Genomic DNA, 22,813 nt, shown 5'->3' with positions numbered 1-22,813 from the left:
ATCCGCAAGAGCAATATAAGATTTTACGTTGAAAATTATTTTTTTTTTAATTTTTAAAAAGTGTCGTATTTTTTAGATGAGTTTTCGACATATCCACAATTTTTTTTTTTTTTTTTTTTTTTTTTAATAACAGAGTGAGATAAAGAACAAAGGCAACTTTTTCGTGCTTAATAAATTACGCACAGTGTATAGCAGGCACAATAATGATAATTATAATTATAATAATAATAACAATAATAAAAATAATAATAATAAATAGACAGATGAAAAACAAAACAAAACATATTAGAAAAGCTGAAAACTTATATATATTTTTTCATAATCTTTTTGCGATGGAATAACTCAAGTATACATATATACATTTATGAAAAACGTGTTTTAAAAATTGGGAAGTTAAAATTAGTTTAATTTTGTTTGAGTTCTATAAAAGCGTGAAAAATATGAGCGGTTGATTTGAAAAAATTAAAAAAAAAAAAACAAACATTCCTAGCTATCATTTAAACGATTTTATATACGCAATAATTATCAATAGAACATATCTTTATCTCAAATTAGAACTTTTTTAATTTTTTTTTGTTTTTAAAAAAAAAAAAAAATTATTTTGAAAAAAAATAATAACTTGGTAAAAAAAAAAATATATATATATATATATATATCTTTATATAAAAATAATAATAAAAATGCTACCATCCCTTTTTACTGAAAATATTTTTTTACTGTAATTTTTGTATTTGTTAGTGACCTAGATCCAACGCATTATCAAATATATATATTTATTAAATTAAAAAAAAAAAAATAAATATCTACATAAATGGATAAATAACAATAATAATAATAATAATAATAATAATAATAATAATAATAATAATAAAAAAAGGCTTAAACTATATTTGCATATAAAATAACAAAAAGTATAAAAAAATAAAAAGGTAACAGTATCATGTAACAATAACGGACAACAATACTCAATTATTATTACTAATTAAGATATATTTGGTTAATTACTAAAATGTATTTATCAAAGCTTTCATATATATGATGCGCTTAATTAGGTAAAAACCAAAAAAAAAAAAAAAAATATGTATTGAATTTGAGCCAAATTTTGATTGTCTGATACAGAATTTGAATATTTGATTTTTACAAAAAGTATATGATCTATCTGATGTATCTGATCATTATGTGATTGATATTAAATATTTGATATCAGATATTAAGCATATATGAATTATGTGGTTATTAAATGATAGATATATGGCATATCTGATCAATAATTAATATCTGATTGATTTTTAATGTATTCAATTAATATACAATTTATCTGATCGATTATATGACGTATATCTGTCATAAATTACTAATATCTGATTTATATGATTTACATAAATTATTATTCAATTTATGATAGACGTAATCCGTACCTGACATATCTGATTTAAATTCAAAATATCTGATTTATCATTGACCTTGACAATATCTGATCATATATGGTTTATATTAAGTGATATGATTTTATCTGTATTTAACTCAAAAAAAAAATTTGTATAATTTATATGACAGATATACATCATATGATCAGATAAAATTTATACAGAACCAGATATGATCATATATGATTTTTAAAATCTGATGATATTAATATTGATTTAATTATTATAAAAAATTGCATTTAAACACCAAAAACGTATTTAATAAATTGAAAAATTAACAACATTGATAGTATATATAAACATTAATCAATTAATTTTTATTAATTAATATTTATTAATAAAAAAAAAAAAAAAAAATGCTTGGAGAATAGAGACTTAAGGATAAAATATACCCACTTGTTTTTAATTGTATATACCTAAATTAATTAATTATTAACGTTAATTGCTTTTGTTGTTAATTATAATTATATGCGGAAATTAATGTACGAATATTGTATAAAGACTGATTAGATTATTGTAGAATTTTTTCGCTCCGTTTATATTTAATATTAATTTTTTATATAATTTTTTTTTTTTTTTTTTTTTTTAGATATTAATTACATTAAATTTTTAATATTAATTCAATTATTGTTGTGAATCGATGATTGACGTATTTAAAATTAAAGATGTATGATGACTTTTGTACGGCAATTAAAAATAATCGACTACATGAGTGGTTATTTATTATTATTAATTATTTAATGTTAATGTATATTAACTAAGTACTTTTGTCGGAAATTGTGAGTGTAAACTTTGTATATTCATTTGATGGAAAAAAAAAAATTACATGAAAAAATAAATTAATTATAAATTACCTCGACGTTTTTCACTTAAAAAATGATATTAATTTCATTGAAGATATAAAAATTTTCCAAATTATTTTTAAATTTATAAATTAATATAATAGATCAATATCAAAATTATTTACACTAAAATCATCATTTAGAACATCTTGACTCTCGAGCAAAATATCTACATTAATATCATTTGATGTTTCGGTATTATTATCTACATGAAAATCTTTAAGCAGATCATCTAAATCATCAGAGCTACTTTCCGGTTGCTTATTATTATCATCCGAGTCAGCGTGAGTCTGATTGGACGTTAAATTACCGAGATTTGAATGGTTAATGCCGCTATTACCCACATCGATGAGTTTTTGCGACGTAATTTTGAAGTTTTTGATCGCCTCCAAGACTTTAATTTTAAAAAGTTGCATGTCAAATACAAACTGCGCCATCTGGACGTTGTTAACAACAGCGCAGACATTTTTCCGTGGATCAGGGTGCTCGTGAAACTTGCAAACTTCGAGTTTAATGCCGATATTAACCGCGTCGGCATAGCCAAAGTCAGTCAAGCGAAGAATTTCAAACTCGACGATGTCTTGGATGACTGACTTCAATTTCATTTCAATCTCACGATTTCTGACGAAAAGAACAGTAACGTCGTAGTTGCTTAGAAATTTTTTGACAGTTCCTTCGAGAGTTTGCAAAGGTGAATTGCCGGTCTTCCATTTAATGCCGTAGTTGTCGTAATACGTAACGTTGTAAGCCTGAACATCCTCCAAAAAGTCTAGTGCTTGAAGAGCGACTGTCACCAATGACACTTTGTCAATGATTGCGCCAGATTTATTCATCAAGGACATGCAAAGTTCTTTGATCCTGAAATCTCCGTTGACAGATCTGTAGCCGCTAAAATCGACGACTGCAACGCATTCAGGAAATTTCATATCCTTCAGCCAGTTTGCCATCAACTTGGCGTTGTTACGCACGCAGTAATTGTCATTTGGATTGTCGTGATACGGACAGTCGGTGCCCAAAACTACGCAAAGCGAATTAAAGCCCTTGTCCTCTAAACGCACTACATTGTCGTAATTGTGGGGAATTTTCATAAATTGCTTCAATTGATTGAACTTATCATTATCTCTCAAGTAGATCGTTTTTTTGCTGGACAACAGTTGGCTGATATATTCCACCAATTCGGAAAGCAAACATCTACTGTATTTGACCCCGATACCGAAAGTATAGTAATAATCGTTAAGGCCACTTTGTGTTATACCGTAGGATGATATATTGGTAGGATCAATTGCAAATATCTTTGCGTCTTCTACTTTTACTCCTTTTTGACTCACTCTACATTCACAGAATTCTTCGATCACGAATTGGTTGAAGTAGTAGAACCCCGTGAAGTCTATCACGTAATCCATTTTTTGTAATATACTGTGTCTATTTTTTAACTTTTTGCCGTTCTAATATAATGATTAATTAAAAAAAATTTTTTTTTCTGGATTTATAATACTAAGCGGATAATTTTTTGAGTAATAAACACTTTAGGCGTCAGTAATATCAGCCCAGAGTTTTAAAAAAGCTTACTTCCAAAGTGCCGCTCTAGGGGCCGATGAAATTAATATAATCCAATTTGACGATTTCGCCTGGAAATAATTGAAATATAAATTTGATTTTTTGACGGTACTTAGTGGTAAGTACTAAAACTACATTACTTATTATTTGGTAGTCCTAAAATGTTGTTAATATCGATTAATATCAACATTTAGACTGCAGAAGGGGTTTTACAAGCACTTTGGATCATTGTTAATGATTTCTTAAGCATCGGAGGACTTTTGGATTTAGGTAAGTCGTAATTGTACAGTGAGGTATCTAATAAATAGACCCACAAAATATAAGTTTAGTAAAAAAAATTTTTAATAACAAAATTACATTGTTTTAATGCTGCACATCTCTTCCATTATCCCGCGTACTTTCTTCATCTCTGTAATATAAAACACACTTTAAAATATTGCTATCACTACTTGTGTCATAAATTGTGAGTATACTATAACATATGTGTGTCCACGTTTACACGCGTGGACTTATACACACATACTATGAATAATATATGTAATCCTTGTATCTCTATGACACAAAAATGTATACAGCAGCCCATTATTATTCCGCAATAATAATATATAAAAGCGCACTTACCCTCGATTAAAACAGCCAATTTGTCTTTGGGAATGTTGATAGATACTTTCTCATCATCACCGTCCAATTTTTTTATTTTTAACCTCATGGTTACCATCACGGAATTTTTAGTCTCGTCTTTTTTAGTCTCTATGTCTATAGACGTTAGCGCGTTCACTGAGAATTTATTAAAATTACGGGTAATTTTAATTATAAAAAAAAAAAAATTTCTGCAATAAAAATGATGATGATAACTTACAACGCAAAGATTGAACCAACAGATGATCATGAATTTGGTTGTAATTGTCGGTATGCAGCCGCCCGATCACAATACTGTGTTCTTTAGGCAGCCCTAGTTGCTGCAATTCGCTGCTGAGGTCATCCGCGTTGACTTCGTAACGCGCTGAGGAGGTTATTATCATTTCTAAGGCCGATATTATGGACATTGCGTCGTCCCAATCTGAAGAAAATATTAAATAAGTAATATTGATAGTTTAATAGTTTAAAAAATGGAAATCCAAGTAATAGGACTGAAATTAACAGTCAAGGAACAGAGAGTGACTCCCCACCACTAACTAGGAGACGGAGAAGGGGAACCAGGCCGCGTAAAACTCGGGAGTGGGGAGCGCTCGACTGTCATTCAAGCGCCGGCTGAAGTCCAGTCAACATCTATAAAATCTGTATTCTCGCTAATAATTCCGTGATTTTAGTCAGAATTTCGAACAAAGGAGGGCTTGTGTATTCTTCTCGACAACTTTAGATTATTTTTTGATTTGATTTTTGTAATTTTGATTTTTAATAAAAAATAATTAATAAAAAATTTAATTCTGGAAATCTTTACAATATTAAATATAAAAAAAATTTTTTAATTTTTTATATTGCAATATAAAATTAAAATATATTTCTCAAGTTGCATTAATGTTGATGAATAAATTTCGACGGACAAGAAATTTTATTTATAGAAATACAAATTCATAAAGTTACCTAATTTAGCATCCTGTGTAAGCTTCTTTATTTTATCTTCCTACAAAAAAATAATAATTATTATTATCATTAATAAATTCACTGGTTTTTATTCTATGAATAAAAAAAAATTCATTACTATTAGCAGTGGCTTCTAAATGGATACAAATTTAAGTAAGCGTAAAAGAAGATATTTCCGTAATGACCAACTTTGATATAAATCTTAAAATTATTACGGTATAAAATATCAAAGAAAAATAAATAACTACAACCTAAAAGATATTTTTGTTTTATAAAAAAAAAAAAAAAAAATTATTTAATAAAAACATTTATAAATTTTTTACTTACGTCAATTTCACCGTTGCTAAGAATCGATTTTACGACTAGCGCTCCCAATAATTTCATTTTTATTGAAGTCTATAAATTTCATTTTTATTTTACAATTTTTTTTTTTTTTTTTTTTTTTTAATTTTGATATTGTTACTTACCATACGAGACATGGTAATTATCTGAGCGAGTAACCAGTCTGGGCAGTCTCCATCACCAAGGAATCGAAATTTCTATAAAAGTACGCTCTCGTAAAATTGCTGATTTTAAGCTTGTCATATAAAATATCACTCAATCTAAGTTCACCATAATATTCAGCGGGAAATTTCCGAAAAAATGAGTACCCAGTCGAAATTTTGAAAAATTCAAAATTTTGGATTTTTGAAAATTTCAAGTGGGTACTTATTTTTTCGGAAATTTCCCGCTGAATACTATGATGTGGTTAGTTTTTTATTTTGAGGAGGTCTGACGGAGAAAACGAGTCATTTAACGAGAAATAATATTATTAAAAATGAAAACTACTCACCATTTTGCCGAATTAATTGAATCTGGAACAAACAAAACCGTGATTGAGTAAATACGAGTGTAATAAATAAATAACTGGAAGAGTTATTTGTACAGTGGTCGCGCAGGAGATTGACATAAATATGTGAAGAAATGATATTAAAATGAAAATAAAAATATATGTCAAAAGTAAATTAAATTCCCAGTGTAATACGTTTGGTTGTCGATGTGAAACGAGGTAAGTAATATACTAAAAATGGTATTAAACACACTAGGGAATTAAATATCATAGAGTTCGGAGAGCATATATACGTTCGAGGTCTGAAAATTCTTCCATTTTCTTACGGAACTCGGTCCTGAGACCTTCCTTCGGCTCTGTCGAAAATTTTTGAGTTCTTTACCACGAATGAGTGTACAATTATGCGTGGATTTATTTTGATACTCATTCATTCAATTGCAATAATCGAGGTAAGTGTTTTTTTTATTTTTAATTATACTGGATTTTTTGAGAATTTAATTATAAGAAGAAATGTTAAGAGAATTTGATTTTGCATTGATTTAATACTCACATTAATTTTTAGGAATTTCCAAAATTTTCAAAAATATCAAAATTTCCAACATTTTGAGTTTTACAACAAAAAATTGATTGATGTTAAATGAAAAAGTTCTTTTTAAAATCATTTTGGATATTTTTCAAAAATATAAAAATTTTAAAAATTTTGAAAAATATAAAAATTAAAAAAATTTTGAGTTTCACAACAAAGATTTTATTAAAAAACTGTTTTTAAGATCAAATTAATTGAAAAAAAGAAAAAATAAATAAATAAATTACTGACAAAAAAATTCCAAAATTTTTTTTTTTCAGTGCGAAAATCAAGTAGGATCTAAAATTCAATTTCCGAAAGATTTCAATGGCCAAATACCGGATACAAAATTTCATTCTCAAACAAGGTAAGAAAAAAAAATTTTTTTTGGCTCAAAAATTTTCAAAAATAAAAAAAAATTTTTTTTCTCTAGATTTGAGTCAAGTAACCAAAAGCTTCAGGTAAAATCACCCGGAATTTTATCAAAATTTGACAGTGAGTGTAATTGTCTCGAAAAACCGTACATCGTGTTTTTAAGTGTCGGCAATATAAAGAAATTCCAGCGCCGCAGCCCCTTTAACAGCCAAATAATTGAGCAGCCATTTTATGTTGACGAGCCCGGTTGGGTGATGCTGAGCGAGTCGAACACTAATTTAATGTTAAATGACAATAAATTGATAAAGCAAACTGATCAAGATCCGTTTTACCTAGCCCGCGGTAGGAAATCCACAATGACGATGAATTTTCTGTTCAGTAACGAAAAGAAACGCTCGTTTAATTTAAGAGACCGGCAAAAGCGTTCGGACATTTCGGATTTATTACACGAGCCCTTTTTCATATCACGTGGTAAAAAAAAAAGTTATAATGATTATTATTATTATCACAGAGGTGACACTCGTGTAAATGAAAATAATAGAGGGATTTATTTGTATGATAAAAGAAATGAAGGCAGTGATAATAATGGTTATAGTTATAAATTGTTGGAGGATAATGACGATACTGATGGGGCATCACGTCGTCGCAGAGATTTTTTTGATCAATTGCTCCGAGAAAACGATCCTTTTTACGTCACTCGAGGTTAGAGCTTCTCCAATATTTAGAAAAAAATCAAGACTATCTAATCATTTTTCAATTTATTTAATCAACAGTTGATTAAACAATTTAAAAAGCTTTTTTATCAACATTTTCAACCGATCCTAGCTGTTGTATTTCAAATCACGCGCGATTACTGATGCGCCATCTAATCTGTGTATTATATATTTGATATCGCTAAACTTGTTTCAAACGCAGCTTGGATAAAGTAAAAAACAATTCACCACAAAATTTAAATAAAATTAATTTTTAAATTAATTTGCAGTTTTGATTAATTATAATTAATTGTAATAGAAAAAAAAAAAAAAAAAATTGAAAAATAAAATTATTTTGACTGTGAATTGTTATTATTGAACTACCTTTGCCTGAAATATTTCCCTGTTAAACTATCAATTTTATTGTAGCTGTTACATTTAAAATCTCCCGCATTTACCACTGCGCCATCTATATATTTTAAATTTAATATTTCCTACATTTAAACAGAGAAAAATAAATATAAATATATTTTTTTACCGCTAGATTTTTGACTAATTATTTTAAAATTAATTATATTGCTGTAAATATATTATTGTGATTTAAATGAAAATTTTGAGTGCTCGTTCAATTAATTAAGTTCATTAGGCTTGAAAAAATGTCATAAATTGTAAAAAATAATCAATAGATGTCCAGTAGATCACAAACATCCTCTTTTGCCTGAAATTTTTAATAAAATCACGGAATTATTAGCGAGAATACAGATTTTATAGATGTTGACTGGACTTCAGTCGGCACTTGAATGACAGCCGAGCGCTCCCCACTCCCGAGTCTAACGTGGCCTGGTTCCCCTTCTCCGGCTCCCAGCTAGTGGGGGTCTTACTCTCCGTTTCGTGACTGCTAACTTCAGTGTTATTACTTCCATTAACAATTTATAAATTATTACAACCAATTATTTTGATTTAAATCATAAAGTACGATAAATAAAATTTTATTTACACATTATATTATCTTAATTTTTCAAAGAATCTTATGCTTAAAAAATAATTTTTTTTTTTTATTAGAAAACTTATATTAGGAATTAAAATTAAAATAGATAAAAATTTCACTTGTTTTACTATTTATAATAATAAAGTATTTATGATTAATTCATAATTTTTTTATTTTTCTGTAATCTGCGTGAGCGAGCTGAACAAGCTGAAAATAGAATGAAATTATCATAAAAATTGAAGAATAATATAAAAAATAAAATATATATAAATATGTTTGATATGTCTATATATAAAATATGTGACAGTAAAAAAGAATGTGTGAAAAAACAATAGTGTGGAAGTAATGCGAATATTTCTGCTCGATCTAACTGCTTCATCCCAAATAAAGAGACAATGATAACATTATTGTCATATAAATATAAATATGAAAAAAATAACAAATATAATTATCCTTAGATATATATTATTGTAAAAAATAGTAATTACAGTTATTGTAATAATAATAATAATAATAATAATAATAAATTAATTTATTTACGTTAATACGGATGATGTAATGATGCATTATTAATAAAAAGAAAAAAATTGTAATTTACTATTAAATATTATGTATAAATATATATTGTAAAATTTTTTTCCGAAAGCAGCGTGGGAGTCCGGCGAAGGGACTGCGTCTGTCCAATAGAAAATTCTTTGGACCAATAGTACGCAAGATGCGACAGGTGGTGAGTATATAAGCATCTCGCGGATTCGAGGGTGAGACACTGGAGAAGAATCCCGCGGGTTGAATTTGTAAGTGAATGAAAGTGAAAAAATATTGAAAAAAAAAAAAAAAAAAAAAAAAATTTTTTTTTTTAATTGTTAATTTAAATCATTATTATTTTTTGGAGGATGCAATTTTTTGGGATTTATGTTATTTTAACGATCACGGGGATCGTTGACGGAATTATTTTTGACAGTTTTAAAGATTACTTTAATTATAATCGTAATTTTAGTAATAATAATAATAATAATAATAATAATAATAATAATAATAATAATAATAATTGTAATGATAGTAGTAAGGTGCAGGATGATTTTGAGAAGAATAATAAATTAACTGGGGTTGTGATAAAGCCGGCGAAAATTTTTTTGGTGTCAAAAAATAAATTAAGTAAGTATTAATTTAATTAAAGTGTGATTTAACGCGGCTTGTAAGCAAGATTGCGTCCACAGTTCTTAACCGATCTTTATGAAATTTTATGGAGTTATTTTATGAATCAATACCAAGATCTAGTTTGAATATGAGCTAAATCCGCCGGTTGGTTTACGAGTTGTGGGTGTTTGAAAATTTTTTTCATTGTCAAAAAATTTTTTATTTCGCCAATTTTATGGAAATTATTTTACAAGTGTTATAAATAGATTTAATTTATTAAATTTATCTTAAAATTCAAGTAATTACCTTTAATTTAAGCTATTATTTGTTTGATTTTGATGAAGTTTTAAATTAATTCCGTGAGTTTGAAAATTTGAAAAAATTTTTCAATTAATTTATTTCGCGCGTTTTTTTTTTTTTTTTTTTTTTTAATTTATCTGCCGTAAAAGATAGTTTAAATTTATTAAATTTATGTCAAAGTTGATATAATTCTCTTTAATTTAAGCTATTATTCCTCGACTTTTAATATTTTTTTAAATTTATTTCGTAGTTCGGAAAATAAAAAATAATTTAATTTTTGGCTTTTATCATTAAATACCTTTTATTAAAATATTAATAAAACGATATTAATATTCTGAGATTAATTCTATGTTATGATAATATTTGCACCTACATCATAAACAATTTTATTTACATATTCAATTGAATAAAACTCCCTTTAATATACTTAATTTTAATAACTCAATAATTGAATTAATATTTTTTCTCACATATATTTCTATATTAATATAATTTTTGATATAAAAAAAGAGACATAACATATTATTAAATGTCGGAATAAAATCCATGATGTAAAATTTGTACCAGGTGTAGTTTCACAGTATCAATACCTCAATCTTCTATATAAAAATTGGTATTTTATTACAAATTGATGCAGTTATAAATTTTAAATTTAAAATTAGTGAAATAAAAATTTTTATGAAAAATATAAATTTCATTTTTTTTTTTTTTTTATTTATGCATTTTTATTTGAGAATAAAAACATTGTCACAACATATAATAATTGGAGAGGCTTCTCGAATCTCAATTAGCCACGCTAACAATGTCAGTGCTATTTGCAAGAAATAAAAACGCAATCTAAAGTTCGATTATTTTCAATGCTAGATTATTGAAAAATTATGGAGAGAAAAATTTGTTGACAATTGCAGAGTTAAAAAAAAAAAACAATGGCAGTAATTAAACTACTGCCTGTGTGTATAAGTCAATTGTGATGAAAAATTGGTAATAATTTGAGCAAAAAGTTTCTCAGATCGCGTGTTAAAAAAAAGTTGTTTGTTCCCCTTCAAGTCCTGTAAGTCCCGATATCTCCAAAAAAAATTTTTTTAGACTTATAAAACACAAAGACTTTTGTAGGAAATTTCCCGAGGAACAATTTAAAGTGGTCAGAATTGCAATTAGAGCAATTATTTTAGGAGTTTAAAAATTTTTTTTTTCTTTTTTATTATGTCGCAGGATATTTATTCAATTTTTGCAATGTTTGTTTAGCAATATGATAAAGATTTTCATTTTTTTATGTCGAAATTATTTCGCAAGCATATTAATATTAAATTTGCTAATTATGTTGGTCAAACACCGATGTAAATGTATCAAAACAGAAAAATCGAAAGATCTGTTTTTATTAAAGAAAATACTTTTAAAAAAATTCATTTAAAAATTTAAAAATAATTATAAAGTAATTGCTATTAATTAAAATTAATTAAAAAAAAAAAGATTTTATAATTTTATCTAATAAAAAAAAAAAAAAAAAACTGTTCGCGTCTGATGCGGATTTGAACCCGGTACCGCACGGTTGACAGTTTTCTACGCTACTCACTGGCCTAAACCACGTTTTTACTATGTTTCTGACACTATAAAAATCCATTTTTTCCAATATGACTTTTAAGGAGATCTATTTAGTATAATCAGCTAAGAAAAATTAATATTATTTATTATAATTATGTCACAGTTTTTTTTAGTGTATCAAAAATATAATTTATGTGTTATTTTGAGTTGGTTTTTAAATTTCTCTGTTTTCATACACATGCATTGGTGCTTGATCAACATAATTAAGAATTTAAATATTTAATATGCTTGCGAAATATTTCCACTATAAAAAAAAAAAAAAAAAATCAAAATGGTTATCGCTTAAAACAAACATTGCCAAAATTAAATAAAAAAAAATACGTATAAATATCATGTTGCATCATTAAAAAAAAATGTATATATTCAAGAAAAAATTTTCTTATATTTTAGAAAAATGTTATTTGTTAAAATTGCGGTTGTCTTTTTGATACTCGGCGTTTCTTTTGCGCAAATTCGGGTACCGGGGTCGTGTCCCAATGTCACTGGATTAACTTTTGACGGCGACAGAGTAAATGCTATTTTTATTTTTTAAACAAAATTATAATGTTATTTTCAGCGAAGATAATACGAAGAGAAATAATTTTTCTTTTAGGGTTTCGGATTGTGGTATGAGTACGCAAGTAACCAAGATAAATTTAAAAATACTGCGAGATGTATAAAGTATCACATGTATCCGTCAAAAAATGGTTTAATATTCGCGCGAACTTCGATAATTTCCAAAAAGTAAGTATCCATATGTTTAACTTTTACTTAAAAATTTTTAATTTTTAATTGTCATTGCATTATTACAAAATAAATTGTAATACTTGAATTTTTTTAAAAACTCTAACTTTCCCGCGTTTTAATTTTATAACTCAGGAACGGGGTCTTGTCGGAAGTCGAGGCCGAAGCGACTGTGAGAAAACCAGACAATATGGTGCATGCGATTGTCCGCGACCCAATTCTTGGATTACAAGATATTCTGTACTTTTATTTGAAAGAGATATGTGATAATTATCTGATAACTTGGAATTGCAATAATTACGGATCCTACAAGTAAGTTATTTCTTGTAAAAGATACATAATTAGTAGTAACTTGTATTATTCTTCTTAGTGAGCAGGCTATTACTATCTATACTCGTCAAACAAATCCATCGACAGATGTAATTCAAAGAGGACAACAATTAGCCATGAGAATGGGTCTCCCTCAGGCTAAATTTATTAAATATGATAATAATTGTAGCTAAGATGTTAGTAAATAATTGATTGTAAATTCTAAAACTTTTGCTGTATTGTTATTGATAATAAATACATTAAGGGGATAATATAATGTGTAAATAAAATTTTATTTATCGTACTTTATGATTTAAATCAAAATAATTGGTTGTAATAATTTATAAATTGTTAATGGAAGTAATAACACTGAAGTTAGCAATCACGAAACGGAGAGTAAGACCCCCACTAGCTGGGAGCCGGAGAAGGGGAACCAGGCCGCGTTAGACTCGGGAGTGGGGAGCGCTCGGCTGTCATTCAAGCGCCGGCTGAAGTCCAGTCAACATCTATAAAATCTGTATTCTCGCTAATAATTCCGTGATTTTATTAAAAATTTCAGGCAAAAAAAGATGTTTGTGATCTACTAGCACTCAAAATTTTCATTTAAATCACAATAATATATTTACAGCAATATAATTAATTTTAAAATAATTGGTCAAAAATCTATCGAAAAAAAATTTTATTTATATTTATTTTTCTCTATTTAAATGTAGGAAATATTAAATTTAAAATATATAGATGGCGCAGTGGTAAATGCGGGAAATTTTAAATGTAACAGCTACAATAAAATTGATAGTTTAGCAAAAAAATATTGCAGAACAAAAATAAACATGGAAATTTTATTGTTTTGCTTGGAAAAAAAACCTTGACTAACGGCAGTATTAAACAAGTCAACGACTGTCAATTTAACTCTCCTGTTTGCTACACTTCATTAAGTTTTTATTTTTCCAGACTCAGAATTAATATTATTAATATTAAATTGCCGGTATAAAAGCATTCGCAATATTTTCAAACTTACCACTCGTTTAATTTAAAAACCACTTATTTTATTTATTTAATTAAAAATTTTTTTTTTTATTTTTCAGAATCTCAAATATGGAAAAAACTATGGCGTGTAAATCAATCAAAAAAAAATTCAATTCCAGTGGATAAAAAAATATCTAAAAAATCTTTATTGTCTGTGGGTTTCCATGAAGGACCTAGTTATCATATGGAATTGCATCCCTCTGAAGTTCCTATATCTAAGTGTGTACACTATGTCAAAATGCAACCTGCTAACAAGGTATGAAAATTTAGTATAAAATTTTTTTTTTTTTTTAAATTAAAATTTTGGATAAATTATTGAAGATTTTTGCCATAAAATTAAAAAAGTATATTTCATCCCCTAAAAAAAATAATCGATAAATTTTTTATTTATTTAACTATTAAATTTAAAAATTAATTTTAATTATTGAAGAAGAAATAATAAAAAATTAAAATTGAAATAGGAACGAAGAAATAAAGTATTCAACGCCTGGGGTGGAAAGCGAAATTCGATTCCATTTAAACTAGATCCAAAAATACGCCGGCCTTCACGGATGCCATTCAACAGTTGGGGTGGAAAACGTCAAGTTGATTATTATCAAGATAATGCGGAAGATTTAAATAAAAAAGGCATCAATGTTGCGGATCCTGGAGTTAAAAAACCGTTTAACAGTTGGGGCGGAAAAAGAAGTTTCAGGCATTATTATCATTTGTATTCTTCTGATAAACCTGTTTAACTTCCCCCGCATTTGTTTTTATAGATAACAAAAAAAAAATATTCCATTAAAATTTTTTCCGAATATTAATTATGTACATTACATTAAATATTGTAAAGCTACCGAGGAATGAGTACCTGCATTTAAATTAATTAATTATATTATTTTAATTAAGGATGCGGGTCCTTATTTTTAATATTCAATTAGATATGTTAAAAAAATGTGATTTATGGATTGTTGATCGGTGATTGGTTATGTAAATTAATTATTTAATCAATAAAATAAATATAAGCATCTAAAATTTTATCATTTTCTTACCTTTTTTTTTTTTTTTTGCTGATTGGTTTATTATTTTGGTTCTTTAATTTGAAGGTTAGCGAACACTTTTGTTATTGTGTTATGTCAAACTTTTTACCGGCAATGTCACTTTTTAGGTCTTAAGAAGTTTTTAATTTTATCGACAGAGCGCGCTTGTGTTTTCTTCCAAGTTAATTTATTACAAATAAAAAATCAAGTAGAAAAACATTAAAAAAATCTACTTATTGTTAAAAATATTTATTCTAGATAATTTAAAAGAAAATGGAGATTATAAATAAGCGTTAGAAAATATTTAATTAATTTTTTTTGATAGTTTTCTTGTGTTTTGGAAAGTTGACAAAAAATGACGCGAATTTTAAATTATTAAAAAAGAAACTTAAATAATAAAAATTTTGCAGTGCCGCCATATTGTCGGCTTTTTATTGAATAATTGTAAAAATCCAAAAAATTTCAATAATTCTTTTTTATAAAAAAAAAATTAAGTACAAAAAAATGTTATTCACATTCAAAAAATCAATGAGAACTTTCTAAAAATTCTGCAGTGCCGCCATCTTGTCGTAATTTAACGAACTCGAAATGGCGACAGTAAACTCGGCTACTTTCGGCATCTAGCAGCCTAAAAACAAATTAATTTTAACTTGTTTAATTTCTACGACATAAAACAGAGTTAACAGAGTCTGACAAATCGATAAGACAAATTTCTTCAAAATAAAATTCCTCTTTTATATACATAATACTAAATTTTCTACGTTCTCTAACCTCCCAAAACTACTACAATAAATTAAAACGCACTAACTTCCATTAGCTTAACTTAGTTTTTTTTTAACAAAATAAATAAAAAAAGCCACTAAAATAAATTAAAAATAATGCAGCGTAGTGTCTTATTTAAGAAAAACTAAAAAATCGAGTCGGTAAATCATAAAAAGCGAGAAAAAAAATTCTTTTAAAATGGATAACTTGCTAAAAAATATCGAAAGTATGGAAATAACAAATACGCAAGAGTTGATAATTAACAAAATTATATTAAACATTGAGAATTTAATAAACAATTGTTTGGTACCGCAGAAATTGGTAGGGACGGATAGACCTTGTGACAAAAATGATTTCAACGATTATTCCCACACAATTGACGGCAATTTGATAGATTTGCTCGCGGAATTGAATAACCTTAAGAATTACAACGTTGATTCGCGATCTTTGTCAATAGAAGACGTTGACGTTAGGGAAATTTTGCTCAAATCGGTGATCGTAGTCGGGGAACAGAGCGAAAAAAATCCGTGGAACAATTCGAGCACTCTAGAGTTAGCAAATAAGCTTTTGATAGAACTTAGCTGGTTTTTCGGCGTCGATAAATTTTCCGACATTTTCGCGAATAATGATAAAGACAATAGACTCCGGGACATTTTGTTGCTGCTTAGAGGGAAGCTGCTGAAGAGTACCTGGAAGACTTTTCCAGGAAGCATTTGCTGCTACAGATGGCTGCTGCATCAAGTAGAGGTAAGAAATATTTCTTCTTTTTATTTTGGGAAGAAATAGAAAAATTTCGGAGATTTTTTAATATGGTCCGAAATTAATTCCCAATTTTTTTTTTAGATGCCTGGACTGCTGAAATACTTGACGGAAGTATTGCCGACTGCTTTGATCATCTACGACGACTATGTACCGGAGAATCGGATCGTTGGACTGATTTGCATCAGAAAAATTCTGGAGCACTCTTCTTTGGTAATTATTATCAGAATAAATATTTTTAAGAAAACAAAAAGTAATTTAATTATTTATTATTTTCAGCAAAATGACTTTTTGAAAAGTGGGTACGCTGATGTTCTCTATGACGCGCTGGAGAAACTTACCCATGAACGAGAAGTCAAGTATATTCTTCCGTTGTACAATTGTATTACTCTGGTTTTAATTAATATTGAAGCTAATAATACCAGCAATCCTTATGAGGTATTTAAAATATTAATTATTTTTACTTACAGAATCATCGATCTGCTATATTGTTGAATTGAACATTACTGAGCTTTCTATGACACAAATATTATTTAAAAATATCAATTTTTTTTTTTTTACTCCTTTTTTTGACCTTTTTGAATTTTTAAAAAATACTCGAAATTGAAATTTTTTATAATCCAAGGCAGACGCGATAAAGAGATATATAAAGAAGATTCTCACCAAATTTCAAAAGCAGCAAAAATTTTTATGAATAATAAAAATATTTACAGTGGACGAAACGAGATGACATTTTAGCAACTTTGTTAAACAACATGGAGCTAGAAAATAATTTAGAACTTCGTCATGCATATATCACAAGCTTGCCCCAACTACTAACAAATATTGGATGTGCCAAATGGTGCGAGCGCTTAATTAGAATACTTTCCGAATATTGCGGTCATCATACTGATCTGAAAACGCTGAAGGCAACTCTGCAGGTATTTAAAATTAATTATTAGTATTCAATAGATTAAGCTAACAAACCTTTTGATTTAAGTTCGCAGAAATAGTGTTATCGATGTTCCATGTGCGAATTCCAGCGCATTGTTTGGTACTATATACTGCGTTTTTAAAGCTGCATTACGATCTAACAGAGACGCCGATTTTCGACGAAGAAATAATAAGAAGCTTGGAGAGGTGTATTTACTTATTGTATAAAGTAACTCCTAACATAGGCTCTGCAATTATCAGGGACGATCGTATGAGAATAATTATTAAAAATAGTATTCATACAAGTTGTTTCAGTGATACTAAATACTGCAATTAGCCTAGATTTATTAAATATTTGATGGATATTAATTACTTATATTGCTATTAATTAACATCATAACATAATATTTATACAAATAATGATAGTATTATAGACATATTTATTTAATCAAATGTGATTTACAGTGTAATGCCATATTTATTATTAAAATTTATTAAACTTATTATTAAATCTTTGTTTGTTGTTTTGTTATAAAATTATTTCCTGATCACTTTTGAATATTTTTAAATCTACAGAAAAATCCCATTCATTTGAGTACAAACTTGAAAAAAACCATATATGATCATATATGAAGTATCTGATCATATGTGATTGTTATATGATATTCTTTAAAACCATATTTTACAATTTCTTTATAACAAATTTTACTTATGACTTTCTATTACAACTCTCAATGTTGCAAAATATGACATAGTCATTGACAAAAACTGTAATCATAATTATTTCTTCTTATTCTTCTTTGTAAACTATAACTAACAATATATAATAAATATAGGTTTACTTACTGATGAATAAAATTTGCAAGTAAGTGCAGGTAATATTCCGTCGACTTTAATAACAAGAGGTTTTTGCGAGCGACACATTATTATAATCACTGATTTTTGTAGCGACAATGAAGTTCCAACCCAATTTGAATTATAAACTGCATGTGCTATTTCCTCTCCCTGGAAAAAAAAAAAAAAAAAAAAAAAAACTCTGTAATTAATTATAATTTGTAAATTAATCACAACCTATTAATTACCATCTCATACAAGTCATCAGCAGGAAAAGTAAATGCCAAAACACACATTAACGCTGTGAGAACAATAACAATTCCTCGGATCATTTCAAAAATTTTAGTGTACTAAACAAAATATCCTTAAATTCAATTAAAATTTAAAAAAAAAATTTTTTTTATTACTTACGAAAAAAATAGGTATCGCAGCAAATATAACAGTCACTATAACTGTTACAAAGCATCTCAGTATCATGAATCGTAACATATAGTTTAAATTTTCAGCGTATCTGCAAGAAATATTTTTTATAGATTTATTTTTAACTAAAATTGCCGTTAAAATGATGATTTAGTCTGTAAAAGAGGCGTAACAGTATCCCCACTCTCTACTAGTGACGTTACGAGACCCCCACACTTTACTAGAAGCGTGGCAACGCTCCGCCTCTAGCGTAGCAACCTCCCTACTTCTCAGCGCGTTGCTATAGCAACCTCCCTACTCCAGAGCCAACTACGTCACATTTCCACGCCCACCGAGTCAATTTCACGCCCACTAGCCAAAAATACTTACTCTATACATTGAATATGCTTCTTTATGAAGACATTAAGCTGTCCATCATCGTATTTCTTGATAACTTTTTCGATTTCATTGAACAAAATCTTAAATTCCGTAATAATGTAACTGAATAACACCACGGAGTTAAAAATGACCATGGTATTAACCAGCAGCTGATAAACAGAGACCACTTGCGTGAAAAATAGGAAATAATACAAAATTGTGAACTTTTGAAATTCAAAAGGATAGACATCAACCAGCGGAAAGAGCTGCGGAAGAAACATCGGCCCAAAAACCATGGCAAATATCGACGGAGCTGCAAATACGTTTATTAATATCACGACTATTACGTAGCGATTAATGTACTTGTTAAATAATTTCTTCGTCGATTTATTGGACGTTTTTACGAAAATCCTTATGTCGTCCAACATTTTCTGGAGAACAATTACGAGAATTAGTGTCTTAATTAACAGCGAGGTAATTAATAGCGAAGAAACTTACGTAGAATTTGTGCTCGTGTCTTTTCCAGTAGAAGTTATTGAAGATAGCGATTATGTGGAGCATCAGCATGCTTATTTTTTCAACCAGGACTATGATGTTGTTAATATTGTGGTACACGTTCAAAGCCGTCAGTAATATCATGCAAAACTGGTTTACTATCAACAAAATCCAGACTTTACGGTATATTAACTGCACAATAATGTTAGAATGGAAATGCTTAACCGGAATTTGAAGAGTTATCAGTGTAAAAAATCTTGCTGAGCGGAGAATTGTTTTTGATTTGAATTTCATTTTGGTATTAGGATTTATTACAGTTTTAAATATCAGCCAAGTTTAATCAGGAATTTGGATTAGGACTATTGATCAAGGAATTATTTTACTGGGTAAAGATTAATGAATCTTTGATTAAGGCTCCACTAATCGTATTATAATCACAGTGATTTAATAATAATTATCGTGACTTTAATTACAGATATTGTTTTGTAATTTAAGTAATATAATATAAAACACACTAAATTGTCGAATTTTTATAGAAAAAATATTTTTAATATTTTTTTATTTAATTCAAACTTTTCTTCTTTGTATCTGACATTTTTTCCGTAGACATTTTCGCCCTTAGAAGCCCTGAGAGCGTAACTGAAAGAGCCCTTGATGCGTAACCAAAAGAACCGGGTTCGATTCCCAGCCTGGGCTCTCCGAATTATTTTTCTGTTATACATGGCTATATTAGTATGCAAAAAAGTATACATCACAAAATATGCTTTATAAAAATTATAATTAATTAATTGTTTATTTCAAAGAAACTCTTTGTTGATATGAAAATTAATTATAACAAATCGCGGTCACTGCAAATATAATATATAGATGTGTTTTAATTATTTTCTTTGTACATTGTTATAAAAGTCGAGTTAATAATATTCAACGATATTATGCGCAAGTTATTATTAATTGATTGATAACAATATCTCTGTTTTCAATAAATGGCGTTTAATATAAATAAGACTTATCTCGTCGAAGAAAATTTACGTTATATCAGTAATGATTAAAACTTTTTCGAGTGAAAATGTCTATTATCCTTTTGGCAATAATTATTCTATTGTTAACATATTTAATTTGGGACTTTGTGACCGGCAAGCCGAAGAATTCACCCCCAGGTAATAATTTAAATAAAAATAAATTTAATTGATTAAAAAAAAAAATTATTTATCGTTTAAAGGAATCATCAGACTGCCGCTTTGGGGGTCTTATTGGTTTCTTCTTTGGGGCAACTATTACTTCCCCCATCAAACGGTGGCTTACTATGTTAAAAAATTAAAGTCCAAAATAATAGGATGTTACTTTGGCAACGCTTACACCGTTATTGTCAACGATTACGCGAGTGTAAAAGAAGTATTGACGAGAAAAGAATTCGATGGAAGATTAGGAGACAATTATATCTTCCGAGCTCGAGCTAATGGGAAGAAATTAGGTAATGTTGGAACAGTGATAAATTAAAAAAAAATCACCCTTAAAATTTTTCTCTCGACCTTTCAGGGATGTTTTTCAATGACGACTATGAATGGAAGCAGCAGCGAAGATTCGCGTTACACAATATGAGGAATTTGGGATTCGGTCGGCGGCACAAGCAATTAGAGAACGTTTTGGCTGAAGAATTGGACGTTTTAGTGGATACTATAAAAAACGGGCCGATCAATGACAAAGAAAAGGTTTGTCACGAACAATTTATCATTTTGATCAACTAAAACGACTGATCGATGTTTCAGCAAGTCGTTGATAAGGATCGTGTGTTATTCCCCGACATTTTGTCGCCGATCAGCGCCAATTACATCTGGACCGTGATGGCGAACAAGCGACTCCCGAGGACAGAAACCGGCGAGGAACATGAATCTTTGCGCGAATTGTGCAAATGGGCGAGAACTTTTCAAGCAGGAGGAGACGTTACTGGAGGCGCTAAAACTATGACACCCTGGTTGAGATATTTTGGAAATTTATTTGGATACACTGATTTTATAAATGGAACCCGGGCAATTGCTAACTTCGTCGAGGTAATTGTACTTTGACATTTAAAATTCACCCACTCTTCTCTAAACCACTTGATCGACTAGCTACTTAATTTAATCAGCTAAGACCTAATTAGAATCTCTGATAGTTACATACACGATCTTAATCTTTCTGTTTATTACCGAGATAAAAATTCGAATTAAAGATCTGCAATAACAAATAAAAATAAAAAATACTAAATTTTCCAGGATTTCATCAAGGAATTAAATGACTCCAACGAAAGTATGTCGGAAGAAACCAGTGATGCCTTCATACCGATTTACTTGCGCGAAATGAAGAAAATCCACGAAAAAGCTGGCGATAATTCCGAAGACATTGACGCCAAAATGTTCTCTACTGAGCAATTAGTTATGATCTGCACCGATTTTATGTTTGCTGCAATGTCTGCAACTCCCGGAGTCGCAACCAATTGCATCAAGTACATGATTCACTATCCGGAAGTGATGAAACGGGTGCAAGAAGAAATAGACAGTGTAGTGGGACCTAATCATCTTCCTGGTTGGGACGACCGTAGCAGGTGATTACTTTACAGATCAGAAAACACGTATGTTAAGTGTTTGGTGGCCGCTTCTTTTTTCTCAGCAATAATTTCTTGTACAATATTTTCTTAAAGGCTTTATTTCTCATTGTCAAAATTTATTCGGTATTATTATTCTTATAAAAAAATTTATTTAAATACTTTTTCACGTGGGTAATTTTTCAAGGTTGCCGTTTACGGAAGCAGTAATTAGAGAAGTTATGAGGATGGAAACACTAGCACCACTGAGTGTTGGTCATCGGTGCACAGAAACTACCCAATTGTTTGAGTATACCATACCCGAAGGAACCTTGGTATTCCCAAATTTATCCGCAATTCACAGCGATCCAGATTTATGGGGCGACCCAGAAAATTTCCGACCTGACAGATTTATCGAAAACGGAAAAATTGTTAAAGATTTGACGCTACCTTTTGGATTTGGTAAAATTGCAATTTAAAATTTGATATCGAAAACAACGACCATAAAAATAATTATTTTCCAGGTCGTCGAGTTTGTCCAGCAGAAACTTACTCCCGCTTCATTGTCTTCGAAATTTTCGCAACGCTCGTTCAAAATTTCGATTTTGAATCCTTGAAGGGCCAGCCGTCGCGTCCTCAGGACAAAACTCCAGGGTTTGCAGTCCAGCCGAAAAGCTGCTGGATTAAATTCAAATCACGGAGATAAAGATAGCTATAAATTATGATAATTAATTATTTA

General features: G+C 28.6%; 8 protein-coding genes across 12 annotated transcripts; 5 read left to right on the top strand and 3 right to left on the bottom strand.

The window, feature by feature from the left end:
• Positions 1-2,264: 2,264 nt before the first annotated feature.
• LOC141537557 (uncharacterized) lies at positions 2,265-4,032 on the bottom strand. Its single transcript, XM_074258597.1, has one exon. It carries the CDS (start codon positions 3,670-3,672, stop codon positions 2,362-2,364), a length of 1,311 nt encoding a protein of 436 aa, XP_074114698.1. The 5' UTR covers positions 3,673-4,032; the 3' UTR covers positions 2,265-2,361.
• Positions 4,033-4,144: 112 nt separating this feature from the next.
• Positions 4,145-15,060, bottom strand: LOC141537559 (COMM domain-containing protein 4). Of its 4 annotated transcripts, none has more exons than XM_074258599.1 (8): positions 14,988-15,059; positions 6,243-6,264; positions 5,878-5,949; positions 5,738-5,806; positions 5,411-5,450; positions 4,686-4,886; positions 4,448-4,603; positions 4,145-4,235 (listed from the first exon to the last, which is right to left on the bottom strand). In XM_074258599.1, the coding sequence occupies exons 2-8, from the start codon at positions 6,243-6,245 to the stop codon at positions 4,180-4,182; spliced, it is 597 nt and encodes a 198-aa protein (XP_074114700.1). In that variant the 5' UTR covers positions 6,246-6,264; positions 14,988-15,059; the 3' UTR covers positions 4,145-4,179. The 4 variants fall into 4 exon arrangements, with proteins under 4 accessions (XP_074114700.1, XP_074114701.1, XP_074114702.1 ...); XM_074258600.1 differs by having other exon boundaries at positions 6,243-6,266; positions 14,991-15,009; XM_074258601.1 differs by lacking the exon at positions 5,738-5,806 and having other exon boundaries at positions 14,988-15,060.
• On the top strand, positions 6,274-8,885 carry LOC141537558 (uncharacterized). The gene is made up of 3 exons (XM_074258598.1): positions 6,274-6,688; positions 7,086-7,171; positions 7,238-8,885. Exons 1-3 carry the CDS (start codon positions 6,641-6,643, stop codon positions 7,884-7,886), a joined length of 783 nt encoding a protein of 260 aa, XP_074114699.1. The 5' UTR covers positions 6,274-6,640; the 3' UTR covers positions 7,887-8,885.
• LOC141537521 (uncharacterized) lies at positions 9,059-14,959 on the top strand. The gene is made up of 3 exons (XM_074258554.1): positions 9,059-10,014; positions 14,016-14,212; positions 14,418-14,959. The coding sequence occupies exons 1-3, from the start codon at positions 9,753-9,755 to the stop codon at positions 14,688-14,690; spliced, it is 732 nt and encodes a 243-aa protein (XP_074114655.1). The 5' UTR covers positions 9,059-9,752; the 3' UTR covers positions 14,691-14,959.
• Positions 11,826-13,551, top strand: LOC141537606 (uncharacterized). The gene is made up of 4 exons (XM_074258694.1): positions 11,826-12,406; positions 12,491-12,621; positions 12,757-12,933; positions 12,992-13,551. The coding sequence occupies exons 1-4, from the start codon at positions 12,293-12,295 to the stop codon at positions 13,122-13,124; spliced, it is 555 nt and encodes a 184-aa protein (XP_074114795.1). The 5' UTR covers positions 11,826-12,292; the 3' UTR covers positions 13,125-13,551.
• A 678-nt stretch (positions 15,061-15,738) lies between the features above and the next one.
• On the top strand, positions 15,739-17,923 carry LOC141537446 (TELO2-interacting protein 2). Its single transcript, XM_074258441.1, has 5 exons — positions 15,739-16,484; positions 16,581-16,709; positions 16,776-16,934; positions 17,210-17,416; positions 17,476-17,923. The coding sequence occupies exons 1-5, from the start codon at positions 15,936-15,938 to the stop codon at positions 17,743-17,745; spliced, it is 1,314 nt and encodes a 437-aa protein (XP_074114542.1). The 5' UTR covers positions 15,739-15,935; the 3' UTR covers positions 17,746-17,923.
• Positions 17,924-18,050: 127 nt separating this feature from the next.
• On the bottom strand, positions 18,051-19,808 carry LOC141537447 (uncharacterized). 2 transcript variants are annotated; one of them, XM_074258442.1, is made up of 6 exons: positions 19,518-19,808; positions 19,032-19,450; positions 18,654-18,753; positions 18,491-18,592; positions 18,255-18,413; positions 18,051-18,176 (listed from the first exon to the last, which is right to left on the bottom strand). In XM_074258442.1, the coding sequence occupies exons 1-6, from the start codon at positions 19,806-19,808 to the stop codon at positions 18,114-18,116; spliced, it is 1,134 nt and encodes a 377-aa protein (XP_074114543.1). In that variant the 3' UTR covers positions 18,051-18,113. The 2 variants fall into 2 exon arrangements, with proteins under 2 accessions (XP_074114543.1, XP_074114544.1); XM_074258443.1 differs by lacking the exon at positions 18,491-18,592.
• A 650-nt stretch (positions 19,809-20,458) lies between these two features.
• Cyp304a1 (Probable cytochrome P450 304a1) lies at positions 20,459-22,793 on the top strand. Its single transcript, XM_074258440.1, has 7 exons — positions 20,459-20,671; positions 20,734-20,985; positions 21,051-21,223; positions 21,281-21,562; positions 21,767-22,095; positions 22,283-22,536; positions 22,599-22,793. Exons 1-7 carry the CDS (start codon positions 20,581-20,583, stop codon positions 22,778-22,780), a joined length of 1,563 nt encoding a protein of 520 aa, XP_074114541.1. The 5' UTR covers positions 20,459-20,580; the 3' UTR covers positions 22,781-22,793.
• Positions 22,794-22,813: the final 20 nt, after the last annotated feature.

This window comes from Cotesia typhae, unplaced genomic scaffold (assembly GCF_013202065.1).
Source record: "Cotesia typhae breed Kobodo isofemale line unplaced genomic scaffold, CoteBio_Ctyphae scaffold_91, whole genome shotgun sequence".
Classification (NCBI taxonomy): domain Eukaryota; kingdom Metazoa; phylum Arthropoda; class Insecta; order Hymenoptera; family Braconidae; genus Cotesia; species Cotesia typhae.
This window is presented reverse-complemented; position numbering and strand designations above follow the sequence as displayed.